General features: G+C 41.7%; 1 protein-coding gene across 6 annotated transcripts in view; it reads left to right on the forward strand.

Annotated features, from left to right (window-relative positions):
• AFTPH (aftiphilin) overlaps positions 1-25,476 on the forward strand; it is a 51,704-nt gene that overhangs the window by 20,623 nt on the left and 5,605 nt on the right. For 5 of the 6 annotated variants that reach the window (XM_053284384.1, XM_053284382.1, XM_053284380.1 and 2 more), the window contains 7 exons: positions 7,234-7,382; positions 7,931-8,057; positions 8,347-8,403; positions 10,636-10,758; positions 15,905-15,965; positions 17,344-17,427; positions 20,424-20,544. In XM_053284384.1, the coding sequence (XP_053140359.1) occupies positions 7,234-7,382; positions 7,931-8,057; positions 8,347-8,403; positions 10,636-10,758; positions 15,905-15,965; positions 17,344-17,427; positions 20,424-20,544 (722 nt within the window). The remainder of the gene's footprint in view (positions 1-7,233; positions 7,383-7,930; positions 8,058-8,346; positions 8,404-10,635; positions 10,759-15,904; positions 15,966-17,343; positions 17,428-20,423; positions 20,545-25,476) is intronic. The other variant, XM_053284385.1, reaches the window with a different exon arrangement.

The raw sequence follows: 25,476 nt of genomic DNA on the forward strand, positions 1-25,476 counted from the left end.
GTCTCTCTTGCACATTCCAACATTGGTAGGTGATGGGGCTTGCAAATATTTGTCATCCCACCCACCCCCAATTCTGTTCATGGTGACATAGGTAGATGTTATGAAAAATGTATTTGACATCTTGAAAACATTTGTTGTACGTCATTGATTTCAGTCTTCTTCAGGTTACAGGGAATTGATCCAGTTCATCACAAATGCAATGCTCACATATATAGGGGTCCCCATAGGGCATTACATGGCCTGGTTTCACTCTGCTTCTTTATTGTTCATATATAGGCACTCGGGGTGTCAAGACATTACAAGGCATGGGAGGCCAGTACATCCTTCTCATATCTCCATCCAATCCCCACTTGGCCCAGGAACATGAGTTCTGAATTCTACTTGTATTCCTTGATTGGGTGTGTATGTGGAAAGTGTGTACTCACTTCCTGTTGCTGAGAGTGAATCTATTCTGAGAATCTTCCTGAAAGTGAATCTGTTAGAACACAAGAACAGCCCTGCTGGATCAGGCCCAAGGCCTATCTAGTCCAGCATCCTTTTTCACACAGTGGCCCACCAGATGCCTCTGGGGAGCCCACTTCCAATCCCTTTCCTAATAACTCCTAGCATGGAATTGGCTGTTTGCATAGCTGCTGCACACTGAGTCAACACTTTCAATGAGCTGTCCAACACAACCCCAAGATACCTCTCCAGGTCAGTCACTGACAGCTCAGATCCCATTAGTGTATATGTGATATTGCTCCAATATGCATCACTTTACACTTGCTTACATTGAACCACATTTGCCATTTTGTCGCCCACTCACCCAGTTTGGAGAGATCTTTTTGGAGCTCCTAACAATCTGTTTTGTATTTCACTACCCTAAATAGTTTAGTGCCATCTGCAAATCTGGCCACTTAGCTGCTTACCTTAACTTCTGGATCATTTATGAACAAGTTAAAGAGCATTGGTCCCAGTACCGATCCCTGGGGGACCCCACTTCCTGCTTCTCTCCATTGTGAAAACTGTCCATTTATTCCTACCCTCTGTTTCCTGTTGTTCAACCGGTTACCAGTTAACACATGAACCTGTTCCCTTATCCCATGACTGCTAAGTTCATTCAAGTGCCTTTGATGGGGAACTTTGTCAAAAGCTTTTTGAGAGTCCAAATATACTATGTCAGCTGGATCACCTTTATCCACATGCTTGTTGACATAAACTCCAAAAGGTTGGTGAGGCAAGACTTGCCCTTGCAGAAGCCATGCTGGTTCTCCCTCAACAAAGCCTGTTCTTCTATAGGTTTAACAATTTTGTCATTAAGTATGCTTTCCATCTATTTACCCGGTGCCAAAGTTAAGCTGACCGGCCTGTAATGTCATGGATTCCCCCTGCATCTCTTTTTGAAAATCGGAGTTACATTGGCTACTTTCCAGTCCTCTGGTACAGAGCCTGATTGTAGGGACAAGTTACATATTTTTGCTAGATCATCAATTTCACTGAGTTCCTTCAGCAATCTTCCCTGGCAATTTGTTAATTTCTAGTTTTTCAAAACCGCATAGAACGTCTTCCCTTGTCACTTCAAATTGGCCCAGTTCTTCAGCCACTAAGCCGGAATTGAAAAGCTCAATTCCGGATAAGTTATATGGTCAGTATTTTCTGCTGTGAAGACAGATGCAAAGAACTAATTCAGCTTCTCTGCAATCTCCTTATCCTCACGCCTTCCTCATCTAAGGGGCCAACTGCTTCTCTAGCAGGTTTTCTACTTCTGATATATTTAAAGAAATTTTTGTTACTCCCCTTAATACTTCTAGCTATATGCTCCTCAGCCTCTCTTTTTGCATCCTTTATTGTCTCCTTGCACTTATTTTGCCAGAGTTTGTTCCTTTCTGTTCTCTTGATTTGGGCAAGACTTCCATTTTCTGAAGGAATTCTTTTTCCTACAGCTTCCCTGACTACTTGTTAGCCACACTGGCATCCTCCTGAACTTGGTGGTACCTTTTCTCCTTCTTGATATATATTCCAACTGAGCTTCTAGTATTGTGGTTTTAAATAAGTTCCATGCTTTCTGGAGTGATTTGACCCTCTTGACTTTCAACTTTTTACCAGTCCTCTCATTTTTGAGAAGTTTCCTCTTCTGAAGTCCAACACATCTGTGTTGGACTTCCATGACAATTCTCCACTTGCATATATGCTAAATTGTATCACACTATGGTCACTGCTACCCAATCGTTCTACAACTCTGACATCTTGCACCAGGTCTTGGACACCACTCAGCATGAAGTCCAAGGTCACCATCCCTCCAGTTGGTTCTGCAGCTAACTGTTCTAAAGCACAGTCATTTAAGTCACTTTAAAAAGTTTAAGTACTAACCTAATGTTGATTATGGAACCACTCTTATGCTATTGAACCTCATTGAACAAGATGGAAATAGGACCTCTTTGTTCATGTTCAAATACATGCAATTGAACTGAAGATATGGGTTACATACTCTCCAAAAACAGGTCCTTGTCTTCTCTGCAAGGGTTCCTTTTTGCTAGATTATAAAACAGCCTTGCGGACTGAAACTTTGCAGTAGCGCAGACATATCAAATGCTACAAAATGCTCTTGTGGCAAGTAAGTATGTCCTCCAAAAGAATAAACTTGGATATTCATACATATTCAACGTATGGGGTCAGATTGTTCTTGTGTTGTAGAATACTGAATATTTCAAACTTGTCATTTCCTGTCTCCATCTCTACTCATGTTATGAAATTTATTTAGTTTTTTAAAAGCACCAGCCTAGCCTGAACTACACTAATATTCTATTCCTTTATATTATGTGCCAAAAGAGCTTCTACTGAAGTTGATTTTTTAAGGCAACCAAGCAGAAAAGGCCTTGACACATTTTTCAATACAACAGCCTCATCTTAAATCATTGAATTAGAGAATTTTCAGCCATGTGTAAAATAAAAATAGAGAGAATTGGTGCTGGGAACACTTCTTTTCGATAAGATGCTTGCATGTTCTTGCCATGTAGATCCTGCCTTTTAACATGAAAAGACGCTCAAGGTGGTTTGTGGCCATAATTAAAACTAAATACAATAAAGAAAAACTAGTTATCTTTACAGCGCAATACTGTACATGGAGAAAACTGAAAGGAGTGAGCATTTAAAGAATGCTGAGCAAGGGTGAGACATGAAGGAGATGGTTTTGTTTGTTTGTTTGTTTTGCATATACTTTTTATTCCATTTTCACAACACCAAAAGGCAAACACAAATAGTACAAACACTCACAGACACACACAATAAGGACTTCCATCTCATCCTTGGAACAAGTGTTGTTAACAGTAACTGGAAGACATGAAGGAGATGTTGAGCCACTTAGAAAGCTGTCAAAAAAAGGAGTCGTCTACTTGCTAGGAGTTCTGGGAGGCTGGGGCTATTTTGTACAGAGAAATCTCATCTTAATCTGAGGGATCTCTAGATAAGTATTAAGTAAAGTTTTAATTCAGACAAATCCTACAGGGATTAAATGTTCTAAATATTCCCCAGATCCCTCCAAACTTTAGGGGTTCAGTCCTTGGGCCATATGGGGAAGGAAGATCTCCACTAGCACTTTCTTCAAATGCTTGCTCAAGGGCTCATGCCATGCTATAGATAGGTTCTGTATCGGGCCTCATGTCTCCAGGAAGAACTTGCAGTAGTAGAAATCCTGTCTTTCTGTTGACTTACATCTTTGGTTCAGTTTCACTCTTATTACATATTTTACTTATATAGTTTGTATTTCTGTGAGCAGATAATACCAACTGTGTGCATGCAGGAGGACACTTTTTGATCCAACCCTGAGTGTACATGGCAATCCCCCTTCTTCTCCCACGGAAATCTTAATGAGAAGTGCACTTATACTTCCATGGTTATTGTAAACACATTACTACAGGAAGGCAACCGTGGTATAAAATATCCAACCTTTGCCACATGGATGGATCTGCCCATGTTTTCCATTTCAGACCCTGGAAAGTGTTTTGGCAAGCAAAAGAACAGTGTGTGGGATCCAGAGAACTGCAAGTGGAATTGTGCTTTTGCAATGGTGCTTTCCTGTCTGCAGCCATCGCATCTGAGAAGCAGCTTCTGGGGTTTAGGGGACCCTCTGGTGTGCTGTGGTCAAGGAATAAAGTTAGGAACATAAGTGTAACCCACCCCCACTTCCCTTTTTCATTGAACATCCAGAAGTGTGTTATGCTTGTCAGGTGGGATCTAGAGAGTCTCTTTATTAGCAAATCAAGTTGTAAGAAACTGTACAATTTTTGTACACAACTTTTTTGTGGTGTGTAAAGTTAGTGTCAAATGGAGGAATCATCATCATCTATATATTTATTTGTGGCAGGTCGTGGTAGAGAGGCATCCTCTTGTATGCCAGAAATGGGAATACCTCTCATAAGATGGTGGTGCCTCCTACTGTTCTTATATTTTTAATACAGTATTTAAGCCTGCTATCTTATGAGGACATCTTTTCAGCCTGAGCAATCTGTTAACCAGTTATCTGGTTAAAAGTTGCAGCCCTAATTATGATCCCAGTATAAACCTTTATAATAAATTAGATATACTTGCACTAAAAGGATGTGTGTGTCATAAATGAATCTAAGAAGCCAATCATAAATTGGTGCACTAAAACATTTAAATGATACTGATGCTGTATTTTTATTCTTTATTACTTAGGGTCAAGCTAGTATGCTGGTAATTTTTTTAATAAGTTTCAAAATTCGGTGGATAACTGTTTCCTCTATTTAAAGCACCTAGCTACGTTTCCACACGAGGGGAAAAAATGTGTTTACTGCCTCAAGGCTTTAAAAAAATACTCATTGATTCTATGTGCTAGATTTTTTTTTTTTTTAAAGGCCAATGATTGATCTTTCTGTATTCGCTTTTGAAAATGGAAATTTATGTTGAGGCTCTGGTTATCATAACCATAACCATACTCTTCAAGACCCACATTTGCTGCAGCGGGGTTTGTGTTGCTGCTTAACAGGGCCATTCTGAGTACCCAGAATGTTGGGGGCAATATGCTAAATCATTGTAAACCTCTTAGAGAGCTCCGGCTATAGAGCGGTATATAAATGTAAGTGCTGTAAGTGCTATTCCTCTGGAAATAGACTCTTACAGATTGTTGATTTTGTGCAACTTATCAACTTTGCTATTGTTTGTCCTTCTGATGAATAATAGCTGCTGTTCAAAACAGGTTTTATATTGTTGGAATTGAGTTTCTTCCACACATTCTGTGAGTTAATTATTTTCTATGGAACTTAGTGCGTTCCGTTTTTAGAGAAGGTGAGTTTTGAAAGCTGGAATATAATCCTTTGCTAGAACATAATCCTTGTTCCTATGAACTAAATAGATTGTTTTCTCTCTCCCCAAATCCCAGTTCAGCAGAAGGCAAAATCATTTTTCAAAAACCATGAACTGTATTCTTGGAAATCTGACTTTGATTTCTTCATGCCATCATATACTTCACAGATTACACATAAGCACTGATACCCTTCAATTTAAATTTGCAGAAGCTACACAGATTTCTGTGCTCTCAGCCCCCAAAACTGTGGCTGTCTGCCACAATAACATTAGCTTCAGTTGTGTTGAGTTTTGAAATAAATGTTGTTCCATATAGGATAAGAGAGGCCAGTTTTGCTTTAGCCCAGGCCCATGTGATGGTTCTTTAACAGTAAAAGAGATAGCTGGTGATCGCTTCCTTAGTTGTTCATTTATTATACAATTTAGTATTCTATAAAAATCTGGCCTTTGCACATTATATAGTTGAACTCTTTCCTTATGCTGCAAAGCAGATTGAATTCTTAAGGTAACTTAAAGTAAGCTCTTATCAAGAAGCAAAGACTATGGATTGAAAACATATTGCTCCAAGCTTTGTATAGTGTTAATGGTTATGCAAGAGTGATGCCTGTTACAAATTACCCCTTACTGAATGTGGTAGGAACCTGGCTATTCCATGGAACATAGATTTGGGAGAAGACATATTGGTAAGAACGTATACCTGTTTGTACTACAGCTGTGTTCCTTTGCCCATCTCTCTCTCTCTCTCTCTCTCTCTCTAATTCTCTAAGGCGTACCTGTGGCTAATTCCGTGTGTGGCAGCTCTTGCGAGAGTTTGTGAGCAGAAGCACCTGACTGGGCAGTGGAGATTTCATATGCTGATAGAGAGGAGGAGCCTGTGATGGTTAAGATCAGCTCTAATTCACACAACAGCGGCCTCTTTCTCCTGAAGGGGCTTTTTCCTCCCTCACGACCCCTCTCTTCACAGACCCCTGCCCACTATCCATTTATTTATTTATATATATATATATATATATATATATATATATATATATATATATATGTATATGTATGTATTCCTCTCCTCTACAATCAAGAACATCTTCCAACCAGTTACAGTTGCATACCAACTGATCTTAACCATTACAGGCTGCTCCTACCTATCTGCATATGGAATCCCCACTGCCTAATCAGATGCTTCTGCTTGCGAACTCTCACGAGAGCTGTCACACATGAGATTAGCCACGGGTATGCCTTATATAATTCTCTAATATAGATAGATAGTGGGCGGGGTCTGCAAAGAGAGGGGTTGTGAGGGAGGAAAGAGCCCCTTCAGGAGAAGAAGGCTACCGTTGTGTGAATTGGATGAGGAAACAAGATGAAGAAGACATGTTCACTCAAGAAGAGGGAGGGGAAGAAAGACAGATCAGAAGAGTGAGTGGAGGAGACAGAAAGAAGGGAGGGGAAGCGAGAAAGAAGGGTGAGGGACAGGCCCAGGCCTGTCAGTGGCCAGAGGAGAATGAGCGGCCTTGGTGATGGTGGCAGCGAGGAAGAGCCCGGTCAACTGCTGCTGCTCCTGTGGGGAGGAGCAGGGCTTGGGTGAGCGTGGGGTGGTCTCTGGGGATAGGGGGCTGCAGCTTGGCCAATAGGCGCCAGCAGCGCTGCGGCCGCGAACAAGAGGGGTGAGGGGGATGGAAGCAACCGGATGGAGGCGGTGGCGCAGGAGTGTTCCTTAGATGAGGGTGGAGAGATCTTTGAGGTGAGGGGGGCAATCAAATACTAGCGTTCAGATGCTCTGCACAGCTTAAGCTAGTACTTACTATATAGCTTTTTTTAACTAATGCTGAGCCTGTGCTTTAGAATAATATCATACTTGTCATTTCATGTTCCTCTGTTTCTGAAAAACATGTATTTCTTGTACTTTTTAACAATTTGGTTTTGTCTGTCCTGATGCAGACAATGCTGCTGAATCGTCTTGAACGAATATTTGAGGCCTGCTTTCCTCCTGTACCTGTTCCTGAAGTAGAAGAGGATATTGCTCCTTTAAATCTCTTGTTGGAGTTGGGTAATAAGCCAGGCAGGAGAGAGGAGGCATTGTCAGAAAGGTACGAACGATTTATTAATGTGACAACCACATCTATGTAGGCATGTGTGTAAGAATTTAAATAACACTTTCTGAGGCAGGACAGCAAAAATATTTCTTTGTGTCCAAATAGTAATGCATTTTTAGTTGATTACACTTCTACAAGAAATGATCATAGTTCAGTGTGGTTTGTTCTCTAGTGACTGCTTGAATTGCCACAGATTAATGTACTCAGTGGTTTTGTGTATTTTAAGTGATGTACAAATGAGGTAATTAATTAGGATGTGGCTTATTACTTACACTTGCTACAAATTATTTATTATGTCTAATTCCAAGTAGACACCATTTTGTCTGCTACAGGCATCATTTTTCTAATTATAAGTTGGAAAAATAATTGTTCAGAGAACCTTATACCAGCATTATCTCCATAGAGACTTGGAGTTTGGGCATGAGTCTAATTGGAATCTTATAGTCTGCCAGTCACTTGAATAAAGTGGCTAAAATTGCTGAGTCCCAGAATCCCCCCCCCCCCCGCCAACTGTTTCACTTGACTTATAATTTGCTGCATAGGGAACTGCTGGATGTGTGGACAGAGCTTCAAGATATCCATGATGCATATGGATTGAAATACCAGTGGGGTGGCTCCCACAGCAACAAAAAGCTTCTCTGTTCCTTAGGAATCGACACAAGAAACATTGTGAGTTATCAATATAGCATCTTCAGCTATTCCCCCCCCCCATTATTATTTGAGCCCCACTGAATGCAGATGCACATATTTCTGTTGAAATGTTTTTCTTGTGATATTGGCGGAGTCATGCAATAGTATATGGTTTTACTCCTAAGAATGTCCGTATTTGATTAAACTTTATAGGTGTAAGCACAGAAATTCTTAGTATCTCTGTCTTACTAAAAGTGAGTCTTGAGACTAATTGGAAAACTTGCAATTGAAATATTTCAGTGTAATTATATGGAAATATTTCTATTAGCTCTTCACAGGCAACAAGAAGCAACCTGTTATAGTGCCCATGTATGCAGCAGGGTTGGTAAGTATTATTTTCCCAACAGTTCTGTGCATTTGCCTGAAAATGTCTAAACTTTAATTTGAATTTAGAAATAATTACAAATTTGATATAACTAAAATTTTACAGTATGCATTGTACTAATTTGAAATGCAAAGGTACAGTGAATAGGGTTGTATCCTAATGTTTCCTTTGGAGGTGCTCCATAGGTGCAAGTGCCTTCCACTCACAGAAGGAGAGGTGTGTTCATGGAAGAAGCTTAGCCTTCCCTTGAGTGGAAGGGGACCTTTCATGAACCCAGCTCTCTCTTTCCATGAACACAGGGAGTTAGCATGCACAGTGTGAAAGGTTAGGATGCAATCAGTAATTCAACAGTTATGTAACTCAAGATCTTAGCAAACTGGGTGAAATTATATTTTATTTAATGATATTCAAATACACTAATTGTACACTTTGACTAAGAATAAGATTTCAAAATTGTAAGAATTATCTATTACCAAAATTCTCCATTGGATTCTCTTGTCTGTTTCCTGTAGGGCTGTGGGGAATCCTGGTAATTTACTTGGTTGGATTTTTAGGCCTTACTGTAGAAAATAACTGGCCCCTATGTGATAGATGTTGATTATGTTGCACAATATACTTTTCAAGGATTTAAACTTAACAGGGTTTCATTATAACTAACCCGAATCAGCGTTTAATCTATTTTGTTATGAATACTTTGTCAAAATGGGTGAGGAATTTCAGGATGTTTAATTCACAGCCCCTTGAGCTGCCACCTTGAGTAATTCACATCTTGATCTTTGATATAAGAATTCACTGCAAAGGACCATGATGACCTTTCTTTTGTTCACATGGTCAGTTATATTTAGACACACACACCCCCAAAAAACCCTCCATGGTGGTTTACAGTAAACTCAAAATCATACATAATGCAATAAAGTTACAACAAAACAAAATCAAAGATGAGAACAGGAATTTTATCTGACATGAAATAGAAGAAAGTCAGAAGCTATCACTCAGGCCCTCTGCTTAGGAAGAGGGTACTCAAGGCATGGTTGTGATGGCCAAACCATTGCTGAACTGTGAGGTTTGAACTGGTCCTACATGCTTTGAGGAAAACCGATTCCATCTTCAGCCAGATCACTTTGATAACTAAATCTGCCAGTTCACGTGATATCGATGATGACATATTTAAGAGCATGTCTCTTTGCGCAGTTTATTTTACTTATTTTATTTATTTTAACATTTTATATCCCGCTCTTCTTCCAAGGAGCCCAGAGCGGTATACTACATACTTAGGTTTCTCCTCACAACCTCAACCCTGTGAAGTAGGTTAGGCTGAGAGAGAGTGACTGGCCCAGAGTCACCCAGCTAGTTTCATGGCTGAATGAGGATTTGAACTTGGGTCTCCCCAGTCCTAGTCCGGCACTCTAGCCACTACACCACGCTGGCACTCAGTTGTCTTTCCCATCTCAAGAAAAGCTATGCCCATGACTGTGCTAATATCTGTTCATCCTGTCACCTTACTATAAGTCTTTCATGAATCAAAAACCTTGCTCCTTGGTGCTGCCAACACTTGGTTGAATCCAAAGGCCTCACTCCCTCTGACAGAAAGTATCTTCTTCCAGTGAGATGCTTTGTATCCAAACCACTGTGTGTCTGTTCAGTGTCACATAAATAAGAATTACAATAAAGCATGTTGAATGTGAGCATGTAAAAAAAGGAAGTGTTGGCTTTGACTGAGGCCATTGGATGTGAATGACTGTTCTTTGTTTAGAAAAGACATCATTTTTATGGTAACACTTGTAATTTTTCCATGAAAGGATTACAAATGCAATAACTGGCAAAAATTTCTCGGTCAGTATCAAGCCTTATTAATTATGAAATTAGCCTTATTTTCCTTTTTGAAGGAACAGAAATTGAGTTTTCTTGTATGCAAAGTAGCCAGGTGCACCCAAAAGTAGATCGAAGAATATTGTAGGAAGTACTAGTTGACATCCGGACTAACATTGTGCTTGCAGAATAGGTTTCTTGAGAATGTCTCCTTGAGGGATGTAGGACCCGTGGAGGCATCACAGGGAAGGAGGGATGGGTGAAAATTGCCTCACGTCTGCTTCTGCAACAGAAAACACTCTTCCATCCATGCAACATTAGTCTGATTGTTTCTTTAGGGTTTAACTGACTATTGCTCTGAGTGTGGTGAATAGGTGTGTGTATCTGAATAGCTTCTGCAATGTATTATGTCTTAATTTCTAGGGTATGTTAGAGCCTACTAAAGAACCCCTGAAACCAATATCTGCTGCAGAGAAAATAGCTTCAATAGGACAGACTCCCCCTGTATCGCCAGAGATGAATATATGTACACCTGATCAGTTCCAGGTAAAAAGAAAAGTGTAGGCTTGTGGTGGTGGTGCCAAAATCAGCGGGCTTTTTGCATATGCATGCCAAATAGAATGGGTTGGAGCCAAGATGCTCTTCTGCTTGTAGAATGGCCAACTGCAACTTGGCAGAGAAGTGTCTTGTAAGAAAAAGTGATCCCAAATCATGAGAAATGTTTGTTTGCATAAGCTCTTTTCAAATCCTATTAAACAATCCACTAGTTTATATGCTACAGCCTATATCATTAGTCATGTGCTGGCATCCGTATTAGTCCTACGCCAGTGTACCAGGGTTTTATTTCGTGGGTGGGTGGGAGATTTTTGACAGTTCCCTTCTTCCCTCTGGACCCATCTGTGCCTCTCAGAGCAATGTCCCTGAGGGCCATCCCTCAGGGACATAGTTTTGGAAAGCTCAGGCAGCTGCAGAGGGAAGGAGGGAACTGCCATAAACTGCCATCCCCTTGCATGATGGAAAACCCTGGAGCATGAGTCTGGATGTCAGCCACTGTTTCTCATACTCCTAATTCAATCCCTAATGCATTGTGCCCCATCACTGCAAGAAGTCTTCTGCCAGTGCCTGCACAAGAGTTTATGGAACAATAAAGGTAAAGTGTGCCACCGAGTCTATGTCGACTACTGGCAACCACAGAGCCCTGTGGTCGTCTTTGGTAGAATACAGGAGGGGTTTACCATTGCCGTCTCCTGCGCAGTCTGGGATGATGCCTTTCAGCATCTTCCTATATCACTGCTGCCCAATATAGGTGTGTCCCATAGTCTGGGAGACATACCTGCGGGGATTCGAACTGGCAACTTCTGGCTTGCTAATCAAGTCATTTCCCTGCTGCACCATTAGGTGACAATACTCACACTTTATCTGCTCATGGTCCTTTACATCCATGCCAAGCCACTGGTCTGCATATGCTCACAATTCTTTGATGGTGGTTGTTTTTTTGAGAGGGGAGGAGAGGGATTCTCTTGACCTCTTCTGTGTGTGTCACCTGCTTTGAGACTTGATTCTTGTGTGACTGAAAAAAGCTGCATAGTTAAGTCTCTGACTACTTGCTAAGAGCAAGGAGACTTGTGTCTCTTAAAGACTGTGGAGACTTCAGTAAATGAACTGCTTCGGCTGTGGACTGATCCTCTAATAGATTACAGTTCATTTAAGAAATCAGATTGTTTTCCTGTGCCCGTCCTCTTATACTGCTTCTCTTTTATATTTTAGAAACTACACACATACTTTAATTCTTTATCTATTGCACACCCACACAGTCCCTCTTACTCCGGTATATGAAAGAACTGTTATGGTTCAACTATAACATCTATTTTTATGCACAAGCATGTTTTCTCTAGTATTTAGATATAGATCCCATTGCTTGAATTTCAAAGGGGGGGGGGTGAATAGATGATGAGAATAAATCATTTTTGTAGTCTACCTGTATTTGTGGAAATAGTGCTATATATATTTTTCTGTGGACTGAAATTGCAATGCTAATCTATGCCATGAAGCATCTTCATTTTTAGGAACCCCTAACAGATCTGCATTGCAAGTTATTTCCCCATGGTGATACTCCCTTATCTGGAGCAAAGGCATGTCTGTTGTATAGACAGGGTTTTTTTGCCAGTGCTAGACACCCTCAAGAATATCTGGTGATGACATGGAAACTTTTTCCAGTCCACACTAGATGTTTCTGGAGCTATGTAGATTAACTGTGTAGACAAGAAAATGGGATAACTAGACTGTGCTCCTCCCCAGCAGAGGGCAAGCTAGAGGCAGGTCTGAATGCAACATCCCTCTTCATTGTTGCTGGATTCTGGGGGTTTTGTGTCCCTGTCAATAGCTCCTTAGTAGTTTGGGGTCTTAGTACTCTTTCATGGTAGTTCGAGTTACCAAACCAGTCTAAACATGTTTAATCATGCTTTAAAAGTGCTGGGCAAATCCTGCATCCCTCCTCCTTCCTCTCCCCCTCCCCCCTCCTGAATATTATTTGTAAAACAAGCTATTAGCATACTTTGATTCTGCCCTTCATGATGCATCTCTTAAAGTGGTAAGTATTACTTAATGTAAATTTATTAAGTAGAAATGGCATTAAAATAGGTGGGGATAACACCAGAAAATGAAAAGCACAAGAGGACACATGAGTGTCAAGCAGATACTGAATAGGATATGGGGATTTTGATAAGAAGAAAAATCATTAAAACTCCTGAAGGGAAGTGGAAGGTTTGGGTGTGTTCGTTCTCTCTCTCTCTCTCTCTCCCCCCCCCCGACCCCCACCCTGAGCCTAAATTTGCTTATTTGAGCTCTAAAGAGATCATTTCAGAAGGAAACCCCAAATAGAATCTTGTCATGATCTTTGCCTCTGCCCCTGAAGGGATAAACAAACTGAGTATCGGCTTCATGATATCCTCTCTCTCTCTCTTTACAAAACAGAAATAGTGAGCCGGTTCAGACATAACACAGAGCTATGATGCTTTGTATGACATCTGCCTATATTCAAGGTTGAGATTTTGGCACTTTGGTTTGAATAAACTAGGATTGCTTGTTTTGGACATAACAACGAATCCCAGCTTATTCTTAGCCAGAATCAGAAGTAGAATTCTTCAACACTGTGCACACTGATGAAGCTAGAAGATACTGTGCAAAGCTAGGATTTAGCCCTAGCTCTGAATCAGCTTAATGTTGTATTAGAAGCATGTACAGTGAGGGAAATAAGTATTTGATCCCCTGCTGATTTTGTCCGTTTGCCCTCTGACACAGAAATGACCAGGCTATAATTGGAATGGTAGGTTTATTGTAGCTGTGAGAGACAGAATAACAAGAAACAAACCCTCAAAAGCCCAGTGCCCAAAAGTCAGCGATGGATTTGCATTGTAGTGAGGGAAACAAGTATTCGATCCCTTCACAAAAGATGTCTTAGTACTTGGTGGCAAAACCCTTGTTGGCAATCACAGAGGTCAGACGTTTCTTGTAGTTGGCCACCAGGTTTGCACACAACTCAGGAGGGATCTTGTCCCACTCCTCTTTGCAGATCCTCTCCAAGTCAGAAAGGTTTCGAGGCTGATGTTTGACAACCCGAACCTTCAGCTCCCTCCACAGATTTTCTATGGGATTAAGGTCTGGAGACTGGCTGGGCCACTCCAGGACCTTCATGTGCTTCTTCTTGAGCCACTCCTTTGTTGCCTTGGCTGTGTGTTTTGGGTCATACCCATCCACGACCCATTCTCAATGCCCTGGCTGAGGGAAGGAGGTGCTCACCCAAGATCTGACGGTACATGGTCCCGTCCATCGTCCCTTCGATGCGGTGAAGGTGTCCTGTCCCCTTAGCAGAAAAACACCCCCAAAGCATAATGTGTCCACCTCCATGTCTGACGGTGGGGATGGTGTTTTTGGGCTCATAGGCAGCATTCCTCCTCCTCCACACACGGCGAGTTGAGTTGATGCCAAAGAGCTCGATTTTGGTCTCATCTGACCACAACACTTTTGCCCAGTTCTCCTCTGGATCATTCAGATGTGCATTGGCAAACTGCAGACGGGCCTGTACATGTGCTGCCTTGAGCAGGGGGACCTTGCGGGCACTGCAAGATTTCAGTCCTTCATGGCGTAGTGTGTTACCAATTGTTTTCTTGGTGACTATGGTTCCAGCTGCCCTGAGATCATTGACAAGTTCCCCCCATGTAGTTCTGGGCTGCTTTGTCACCGTTCTCATGATCATTGCAACTCCACGAGGTGAGATCTTGCATGGAGCCCCAGACCGAGGGAGATTGACAGTTGTTTTGTGTTTCTTCCATTTGCGAGTTATCGTGCCAACTGTAGTCACCTTCTCACCAAGCTGCTTGGCGATAGTCCCTGACATCCTTCGACAGCTCTTTGGTCTTGGGCATGGTGGTGAGTTTGGAAGCTGAGTGATTGCTTGCTTCTATGGACAGGTGTCTTTTATACAGGTACTGTAACAAGCTGGGATTAGGAGCACTCCCTTACAGAGGGTGTTCGTCATCTCAGCTCGTTACCTGCATATAGTGAAAAGACACCTGGGAGCCTGAAATCTTGCTGGTTGATAGGGAATCGAATACTTATTTCCCTCACTACAATGCAAATCCATCGCTGACTTTTGGGCACTGGGCTTTTGAGGGTTTGTTTGTTGTTGTTCTGTCTCTCACAGCTACAATAAACCTACCATTCCAATTATAGCCTGGTCATTTCTGTGTCAGAGGGCAAACGGACAAAATCAGCAGGGGATCAAATACTTATTTCCCTCACTGTATTCCTTCCTTTTTCCACTGCACCCTGTCGTAACATTTGCACTTGGGGGGGAAATGCCTCAGTATACCAGTATAGCCTGATTCTTTGCAGAATTAGATGCAGCTAAGCTTTTGATTTGTTTCTTCCATTGAAATGCACCCAAATCCTCCTTTTTTTGAGGAGTCATATTAATTAATTACAGGGAGCATCCTATTGAACCATTGTTCTAATCTAAAGTTGCAGCAAAGTTACCAGCTTAATTACATTACAGGTAGCCCTCTTAAATATTTTCAGAGCTGAAAAATGGATAAAATTGCATTTTGCCTGAGAACACTCCCTGTCATGCAGCGAAATCCAGGTGGTTGGGCACCACCTGCACTGCTGTCTGCCTCTACTGCACCGCTGTTGCTGTTGTGGGACAGTTCTATTCCCCTGTGACTTTAAATTGCGCAAGTGCTCTTGCACATTGCTGTCTCCATTGGAAATAGTGAAAGTAGCATCACACAACTGTGCTTGGCCATTTTAAAGGAGCAGCCGAACAGGACTGTTCCGTAAGAGTGCCAGCAGTGTGGGCAGCTTGCTGGACTGAATATCTGTTGGGTTCGGTTTCTGCCACCCTGATCCTAAACACTTTGACTGGCGTAGCATCATGACTTGCCTCGCTGGTAGTGATTGTCATGCCCTACATATATTTTTTGGACTTAGAAAGCTCTAGGAAGAGATTGTGAGCCTAAGTTGTTCATAGATGACTTGTGACCCTCTCTTATGATTCTCATCATACTCAGTTCGTGCTTTGGCTTCTCAGTTGTTGCCTTTTTACTTGCATGCAGAAAAGAACGTCATGCGAGATGGTTTGTGATGCTATGACTTGACCTAACTAAAAATCTGATTTCTGACTTTTCAACTCTAGGAATCTCTACCACCTGTCCAGTTTGACTGGAGTAGCAGTGGCCTTACTAACCCTTTAGATGGTACGTCTCTCCGTAGAGCCTCTAGCACCAGAGCTAGAATTAAGAAAGCTACAAAGTTCAGACAAACATCTCTCTGCTGATTTTTAAATATATATATATATTTATTTCTTATTCTTAACTTTGGAAATTCAGGCTTTCTTTCTGTTTAGCTGTAGCCAGTTAAGTTGTTTGTTTTGAAGAGCAAGGTAAGACATCATTTGCTAAATTTGTGTAACATACACACAGTTGCGGTATAAACACTTCACTGTATGTGCTAAGACTGGAATAACATGATTTCTACTTGGCCTATTTTACAGCTCTTGTCCCAACAAGCTCTTGTCTATTTAGACTTCTTTATACAATTCTAAATGGCAAAATCAAGTGTGTAGTGGCGGCTGCTTCAAAGCACAGTTTTTCATAAAGCCTGTTTGCAAAAGGTACACTTTTTTAAAACAAGCTGTCAAATGTACGGATACTATATATGCTAGTCCACTTTGTTTTGTTTACTTCATTGTGAAAAATATTACTGAGTAAAACTTGCTGTTAATGGCAAGCAGATTGTATTGCTATGCTTTTCTCTGGTGTAAGTGCCAAGAATATGAACAAAGTATCAAAGTCTAAACATTTATAAATTGACTTCCTGGCCTGTTCCATTAAAATGCGGTCAGATTTGTCTTAATTTTGGCCATATAGTGTTGACCAGAAAAGTATTTTAAAAAGAACAACTTTGTGATTCCTGACAAGGTTCTGAAGGAAAGCCTGGATGGACTCTCTTGCTGTTGTCTGGTGTTTATTCATCATGCTTTCTTTTAACTATTTCTTTAAAATGTATCCTTCTGATTTTTCTGTTTCAGTATTAAAGGGGAACAATATAATTTACCACTGAGGTGGATGTAATGAGAACCATTGTTAAGAATATTCATACTCATGTTTTGTGCTAACCTACTGACAATCCACTACTTAAAACCAGCAAATACAACTTGTCAATTCTTTATGAAATAGCTGAGAAAACAATCTGGCTTTAAACTTGAAGAATGGTTCTGGACTTTAAAAAAAAATGTTTCCCTTTAATTGGGCACATCTCTTCTGGAATCTTTCTGGTTCTGTCCATTTTCTTTAAAAAAAAACCAAAAAAAAACCATGTGTTCTAGCTCAAGTTACTAGTGTTGAATCCCTTGCTGCATTTGTACATGAGAATGTACACTGACTTGTTAACATCTTTAGAAACTGCAAACTAATCTTGTAAGCACTATTATGTCAATTTTTTTAAAACTATGTAATGAGTACTAATTATAACTGGCATGTTCAAGTGTGTGTCTTACCCCCTTTTTACACATAAATCCCTCCCTTGGCTTACCTTCTATATGGCTGCCTACCAACACGGTCACTGAATTTCAAGCTAGTGGAGGTTCCACTCTTCTGAACCTTGATTTCTTTGGGCCCGTGGATGACAGTAGCTCTAGCACCACCACCACCATCCCAGGTCAGCAGAGTGCTAAACACTGCAAATTTAATCTCTTAACATTCTTACTAAAAAGCATGAGCCGCATTTGACTTTCCTACATGTGACTTTCCTACAAACAAGAAGAATATCTATGCTTTAATTTTCTCTGAGATAACCACTTTTGATAGTTTCCCCTTCTATCACTTGCCTCAAGTGGATAATAGGTGCTACTTGATCTGGGCTGGAGCATTTTGAGCAGAGAGTGGTTTTTAAAACCAAACATGTGAACAGTTTTACAGTACTGAAGTATCGCACTTTTAAGAGCAATTAGAACAAAAGGCAAGTGTTTCAGAGTTTGTTGCTCAGTTGAAAATCCCTTTAGTCCACAATCCCTGCACCTGCTTGGTAGTAGAGCATATTAGTTTTGATACTCCTTCATATGTACAGAAGATGGCAACAGGTGGCTATAATGCAACTTCCCCCATGGTAGTAATGAAGTCCCTAAGCAAGCGCTGGCACACCACTACTTTAAAGCACAATGTAGTTGCCGTTTAAGGCAGTGCATTGCAGTTCTGCATGACAGTTGATACTTTAACAAAATGTTAATGATTGAATACAACTGCATATTTTAGGATAATAATTGGATACATGGCATGTTTCTGTCACAATATAGTCTGTTCAGTTTAATTCTCTTGGAAGCTGAAGGTGCCTATCAGTTCTTACCTTGACTGACTAATCTGTAAAGAAGTCCAATTACAAAGAGAAAAATGGACACGAAAGGGAGTCTGTCCAAATACATGTTGTAGCTATAGCATTGCTGCATTACTAGGAAGTCTTCTGTACCGTTTGGATGCTTTAGAGGATGAAAGTTTTTCTAAATCCTTGTGAGATTATCCTTCCTGGTACAACTGCAGCAGTGTCCACAGGACATAGCAGAGAGCCTCCGCACAGGTTAGTTCATGGATCTGTGTACACCTCCCATATCCCCACCCTACTACCTGCATTGAACTCTTGTTCCTTGCTGAACAGAGAATGCACATGCATGAAGAAGGGAGAAACAGGGCTGTTAAATTCTATGGCAGTCTTTCCTTGTGCAGAAGGAACATGCCTGTGGGATTGTATGAGAGGGTCTCTCTATTTCATTGTCTTATTTATTTATTTATTTATTTTCATTTATTTAACATATTTATATACTGCCCCAAACACAAGTCTCTGATTACATTAAGCCAGATTTTCACTTCTTAGTGTTTAGATGTTGGAGCTAATTGATACATTGATCATACATGAGTACTTGCTGGAATCCAAGAGTAGAATCTTGTTGGGCTTTGTATTTCACAGTTACTGTTGTGCTATTTTAAAGCCCCATCAATTCATTTTAACTTCCAGCAGTGTTGATCATTGATTAGTGGACATGTATTGACATTGAGTAAAATACACTTTGACTCTACTTCTGATGTGTTCATCTGAAGTGATGATTATGAAGAAGCTTTACCTTTTTATTCTGTGTTTTCATTAGAAATTCATCATCAAATTCACAGATGCCACCATTGCCTGTAGGTTTTCTAACTTGTTTCTTGGAAAGTCATTTGCTTCTAGCCTGCAGCTCTGTATGTGGGTTTTGTTATATGTGTGCGCGTGTGTGTGCGTGAGTGCGCATCTGCCAGGAATTTGGTCTAAGCTTGGTTGCCTAAAGTCCCTCAATCTCATTAAGGTTTTTAAATATGCCTATTTTGCAATAAAAACTGTGTACATATTTCTTACCAGACAATTTGACCACACCAGTGTCCAAACTGCCAATATCTAACCTATATAGACTAGTACACATGTCAGCAGTCTTCATACTGAGTTTTTTCAAACACCTTGGTGTAAAAATAACATTAGACATGTTTTAACAGTAATATCATTATAAGCCACACACTGAGGCAACCAATTTCAACTAATTAATGAGACTGTATTTGACAAATGGCTTGAAAATACTGATTTCAGCAACATATAACTATTTTTGCATATCAAAGGACAGTTCTGATTGACATTTAAAATATTTACAGCTTTACAAATTGGTATACCTTAATGGGATTTCTTAAGCTTTCTTAGTTGGTTTCTACGACTCTTCCAAAGGCCCATGTTTGGTGTACTTAGTATTCTGTAAACATCTGACAGTATTTGAAATGTAAGCTATACTGGTTTCCTATTGATATTTGAGCTCAGAAATAGTTTCAGCTGATAGCTTGCTAGACTAATATCTTGTTAAGCCACCTCACAAATTTGTTAAGCACCCCCCTATGTAGCTTAACAAAATAATTACCAGTTTAGTCATACCAGGAACAGAGATGTTCACCTTTTAGCCTTCATACAGCACACATTTCAGACAAATGAGCTGTGTATACCTTGGAGTCTCATTAAAATGATCAGAATAATATCTTTCTCCCTTTGTGCTCCTAGGTGCCTAAGTTTTTGTTTTTTTTAAGTGTGGCTTAAATAGTCTGCCCTGATGGTGCTGCTGTGCATTTTTTTAAACTTTTTTATTCTTGAAGTTGGCATGTAGGATCCTGAAATCATTCCTTCCATACATACATTTGAATGGAAGGTAAGAAATCGGACTGAGACATTGCAGTCCTCGTGCCACTTGATCCCCACCCCCCTACCCCCAAGTATAAGCAAATCATGCTTTGCTTGTATTCTGTAGAGCCAGTGGAATTGAAAATAGATGCTATCTATTTTATCAAAGGAGCATGTGTCACGACGAAATTGTGCTCTAATTAATAGTTTAAAACTTGTTGTTTCAGAGAACAGTTGTTCAAAGGTAAAGTTGGCTCTTGGCTATTGTTTTATATGCCACTTTTGTCTAAAATCACTCTCGTTAGCTATAATTCTCTCTGTGTGTGGCAGACATGAACAAGTTGTACCCTGTTCGCTTACTAGAAGTTTAGGTAGCTCAGATGTTTACAGAAAGTGGAAAATACGGTATCCTAAACTGGGATTGATCATGCAGCACCTGTTTCCATCTATCACTGATTATAATTTTATACTATAAGGTGTGGATCCAGAACTCTACGAGTTGACCACTTCCAAGCTGGAAACCTCCACCACCAGTAAAGTGACTGATGCATTCGCAAAACTTATGTCAACAGTAGAAAAAGCAAGCACATCAGCAAGGTAAACCATTGATCAATGCCTCTTCTGATTTTGGGTTGTGAAGTGACCACAGATGAATCTTGTAACTTATTTGTGAAGATTGCATCAAAAAAACTTCATTTGCAGAAGTGTCCAGACTTGTTTAATCTCATAACCCGAAGATGTTTAGCCTCTTCTATTGCTTTCTTACTGGACTCCTTTCAGAGTTACCGTTCTGCTTCTGACACTATGATTGCTGTGGCAGATCACCCATTGGAATGAAATGGATTGCTACCACTATTTTTCTAGTTCCCCACCCCACACCCTCATGTAGCCTTCTAATGGCTCAACGACACGGCTACACTGTTCCTTATTTCAGTTTCCCTTAAAAGTGACACTAGGGGCACAGTTTCTGTGCTGTTTTGAGAATTAAAATGCCATCATCTTCAGTAGGAAATGACTTCAGTTTCTTACATGCTAGCATTTTAACATACGTTGTCTAGCTACTGCGTCATCCCCTTTGCCCAGCTGCATTCCCTTTATAATTCTTTTTGTTCTCTATTCATGATGGCCCCCTTCTCTTGCATACTAACTGGCTGTGTCTCATTGATTGAGGATTGCTTTGCTGATCTGGAGCCATTTGGCATCTGATTTGCTTTATGTGGGAGAAGGTACAAGCTTGCAAGCAGAGCCATTGCAGACTACCAAGTGAAGTCCCCTAATCTGTAATTGACTAGAAAATAGGATCGTTGATTACGTTGTTCTTGGGTTGTGCTTGTGTGCACCACACAAACCATATCTGAGTTGTATGCCATTCTAATAGTCTGGAGTAAAAGTACAGTATAGATGTTTAGACTGTGACTGTGGTAGTGTAGCTTTCCTGAAGAGGTGCTTGTGTGCTCTCCAGTGGCTTACACCATCTACAACTCCTTGCGCTGTGGGACTTTGAATATTGCTTGCACTAGTACAGGGAATGGTGGCTTAATGCTGCTCCACAGATGCATGTTCATTATTTGATTATTCAAATCAAGTGGCAACTTGCGTGTATGACCACATTCAAACATTGCTTCTTATTTGATTCTGTTTGCCCACAGTTGTTGCTTTGAGCTACATTTAAAGCATTATTGCACTCTAGATAGCCTCACCTCACACTGAAGTGATGTTTTGGATGCTTGAAGCAATGGTGTCTGGTTCCTATAGCCATTGTCAGTACATCTGTACTATTTCTGTGTATGCACACGCTAGAGCATGTTGTTCTTCCTTGCATGTTGGTCTTGTTTCCTTGTCTGCCATGAGTTGTAGTATCCCTGGTATTTCACGAGGAGTGCTGTTGGTCCTTGCGCAGTACTAAGAATGGTGCTAGTGTACAAAAAAACTAGCAAGAGAGTAGAACTGACTAGGTAATTGAGTCAGTGTCTATTAGCAGGGTTGCTGTCTGTACCTGGCCCTTTGAATGCAAAATAGACACACTGACACTGCTCCCCCCGCCAACTCCCTTGGCACACACCTGTATCAGATGGCATATATTTTTAATAAATGTCCCCGAATATGAGAAACACCTATATTGGGCAGCAGTGATATTGGAAGGTGTTGAAAGGCATCATCTCACACTGCACGGGAGAAGGCAATGGTAAACCCCTCCTGTATTCTACCAGAGAAAACTGCAAGGCTCTCTGGTCTCCAGGAGTCGACACCGACTTGAGGGCACAACTTTACCTTTAGTAGGCCTGTGCTTCAACATAGCTGAAGGCAAATAACCTGCACCATCTTTTTGGTACCACATGGATCTGACCACTTGCCGTGTGCCAGTCTCCATACAGTACTGTGTACTTCAGTTTTGGGGGATGGGGACTCTTATGGGAAGCAGGACCCCTTACTACCCCTTCCAGCATTCCCACATACTGTCACTGGGGCAGCACGAAGTTCTGCTTCCCAGGGGCGTAGCTAGCCCGCCGGTGGCCTGTGTGCGGCCGCGGCGGGCGCCCCTATAGCCCCGCCCCCTGCGTCTGATGTCAGACGCAGGGGATAGCCACGCCCCCGAGTCTGACGTCAGATGCGGGGGGCGTGGTCTGGCTCCCAAACGGAGCCTTGAGGCTCCGTTCGGGAGAAGCAGCTTAACTGCTGAAGGGGCCATGCGGTCTCTTCAGCAGTTAAACAAAGGCTGGTGCTGTGTTCGCAGCTCAGCCCAGGAGCGGCTCTTCCCTGCAGGGAAGAGCCGCTTCTGGGCTGCGTTGCGAACGCAGCACCAGTCTTAGCTCCTGAAGGGGCCGGGTGGCAGGGAAGGGGCCTTTGCAGGGAAGAGCCGCTCCTGGCTGGCACTGTGAACGCAGCACCAGCCTTTGTTTAGCTCTCGAAGGGGCCGTGCGGCCCCTGCTCGGAAGCTAAACTCCCACCCCCGCATCTGACGTCAGATGCAGGGGGTGTGTCAGGGCCGCGAATGGCGGCTCCTGATTGGGCACAGCCCGGGTTCTTTGAACCCGTTTGCCTAATTATAGCTATGCCCCTGCTGCTTCCCATAAAGTAGCCCCCACACACCCTGGAAGCAGACAGTACTGCATGGAGATGTGCACTGCCAGTAGCCACCTCCATGTGGTACCAAGGAGATGGTGTAGATAGTTTGGCATTGGCTATTCTGAAGCACAGGCCTAAAAGGTAATACAATTCCAGTAGCCTACATCCAAACCAAGAGCTACAGGAAGGCATCTGCTCGCACACTCAAAGCGGAGGGTTAGTTTTTAGTGATTCTTCCCCTTTCCTCTGTAGCTGTCTGTGCCTCTCAGATCTGCACCTGTGGTCCTGCAGCCTTCAGGGACATTATCAGGAGGCACAGACAGCTGCAGAGGTGGGGAGATTGCCGAAATTCACCCCTCTCCATGTGGATGGAAACATAACTTGTGCTGTTTGATGTCAGCCAGTGGATAAAGAGTCCCACATCTATGAAGATACCCAGAGAACTAATGCAGGTAATGAATTTCTGAAGTTAATGTAATGTCATGGCAATGAAGATGTAATGGGACCTTACAAAAAACTGCTCAAGTTTTCAGAACTACTTTTGCACTAGCTTGTGCAGTTGAAGTGGTAAAGCATAGAACAAGAAGTCTTGACTACATCATGTTGTTTCTACCACTTCCCAATAGGGGGAGTGTGAAACCTCAAAGATCCCTTGCTGCTGTTAATTTCGGCTTGACGATTTCAACAGCTCTGGTACAAGAAAAGTGAAAATGCCGCTTTTCCAGGTTTGGCACAACTTAATTTGCCCTGCAGCTTTCAGAATAACATGCTAGAGATTTCAGTCCCTTCATGCCAGGACATTCCTTCCTTCATTGCTCCTATACAGACAGTGCAGATGTGATACCCCCACCCCCCAAAAAAACCCCTCTAGCTTTAACTCTTCCTCACCTGCTAAGTGCATAGGGATTTTAAAACTCCTTTATTTGCACTGGCTCGTCATACATTTGCACTGAGTTGGATTGTAAAAATATTTGTGCTCTTGTTACTTCAGTGATTTAGTAGGCAGTCTGTTTTGAACTAAGCATTTTAACTTGGTGATGCTGATAATGTCTCAGTGCAAACTGCAGCAGTTCTGAACCAAACACCGTATCTAGACATAGCCAGTTTGAGGAGGAGCATGAGGAGGTGGTAGAGGGATGTGATTCTTTGACTAGTCGTTTGCGGTATTTATGGCTGCTTGATTTGCTGACAGGCATTATTTGGATTTTCCAAAGGCTATGAGTGTACAGAGATGAGTCGAGGAGGGAGAGGGAGAAAGAAATATGAGTGAGAGGCTGGGTGGGGAGTGAGAGGGCATCTCGGGATAAGGAGGCAAAATGAAAATGAATGCTACATTCCCAAAATACAAGCTTTGTTTGTTGTAACTTGAGCACAGCATCTCTCCCTGTGAGTGTGTCCTTTGCGGTATATTGTACAACCTGCTTCTAGCTGTTAGCTGGATGTCATATGGATGCTGCAGAGGGTGACAGCTGAAGGAGAATGTGGGACTTGTTAGACCCTATCCTTAGTTTTTGGCAGCTGCTGGAGGAAGCTTTGAGGGTGGACAAACCTTTTTATGGGCAGTCCTACATAGCCTGGCCTATGGGGGTGGCGTGACTGTGGAACAGCTGGGGCCACATACAAGTTTCCAGCATTGGGTACATCTCAGTTGCTAAATATTCACTTTGAATTTGCTTATCTTTTAAAACCATAAATACTGTATTGGGGTGGGGTGGGGGGAGACACGTATTCTTCCCCTGGCAAATCCCCCGCTATGTTACATACAATGATTGTGGAAGATCCCCCAATCCTCAGGAACAACTTCTGGGGAGATGCAAGGGGCTACAGCAGTAGGGGGAGAGGAAAGCCCATTGCCATGTGTCTTAATTTGCATATGCTAAAATTAGAATGCATGTTTGAACCAAGTCAAGTATTCTTGGTAAATGTGATAAGAAAACACCAGGTTTCTCAGTTTCTTACAATTCAGCCTTAGCCTGCTGTTGTGACAGTAGCAAACTGCTGCCTCTGCTAATATGAATAGCAGAAAGCAAGTTCTCTCTGTGTGCCATGCCATTTAACACTAGTGATATTTTTACCAGAATTATCTAGAACATATATTATACCCACCCCTATTTGTGGGTGGGTGAGAGGGGAAAAACATTGGCCCTTTGTGACTTGGTATCCAGGCTGAATTAGTAATACAGCTTCTGGCTATCTTGGCCTGTTCAGGGATGGGTGGGTGGTCTCCCTTGTAAAGATGGATAACTGGAGCCCCAAGATCTCATTTCAACCTCTTCAGCATGACCTCTGAGGATCACCCTCTTACGCCCCTCAGCCATATTCTTCTGCTTGATCCAAGGTACAGGGGAAGGTCACCTTAATTTTTCTGCTCCTTGTTGTGAATAGTGATTTTCCTTCTCTACCTCTAAGGCGTGCGCACACTCACAAGTTTTTTTTTTATGTCTGCTCAGTTAATTTTAGATT

This window comes from Hemicordylus capensis, chromosome 1, assembly GCF_027244095.1.
Source record: "Hemicordylus capensis ecotype Gifberg chromosome 1, rHemCap1.1.pri, whole genome shotgun sequence".
In the NCBI taxonomy this organism is placed as follows: Eukaryota; Metazoa; Chordata; class Lepidosauria; order Squamata; family Cordylidae; genus Hemicordylus; species Hemicordylus capensis.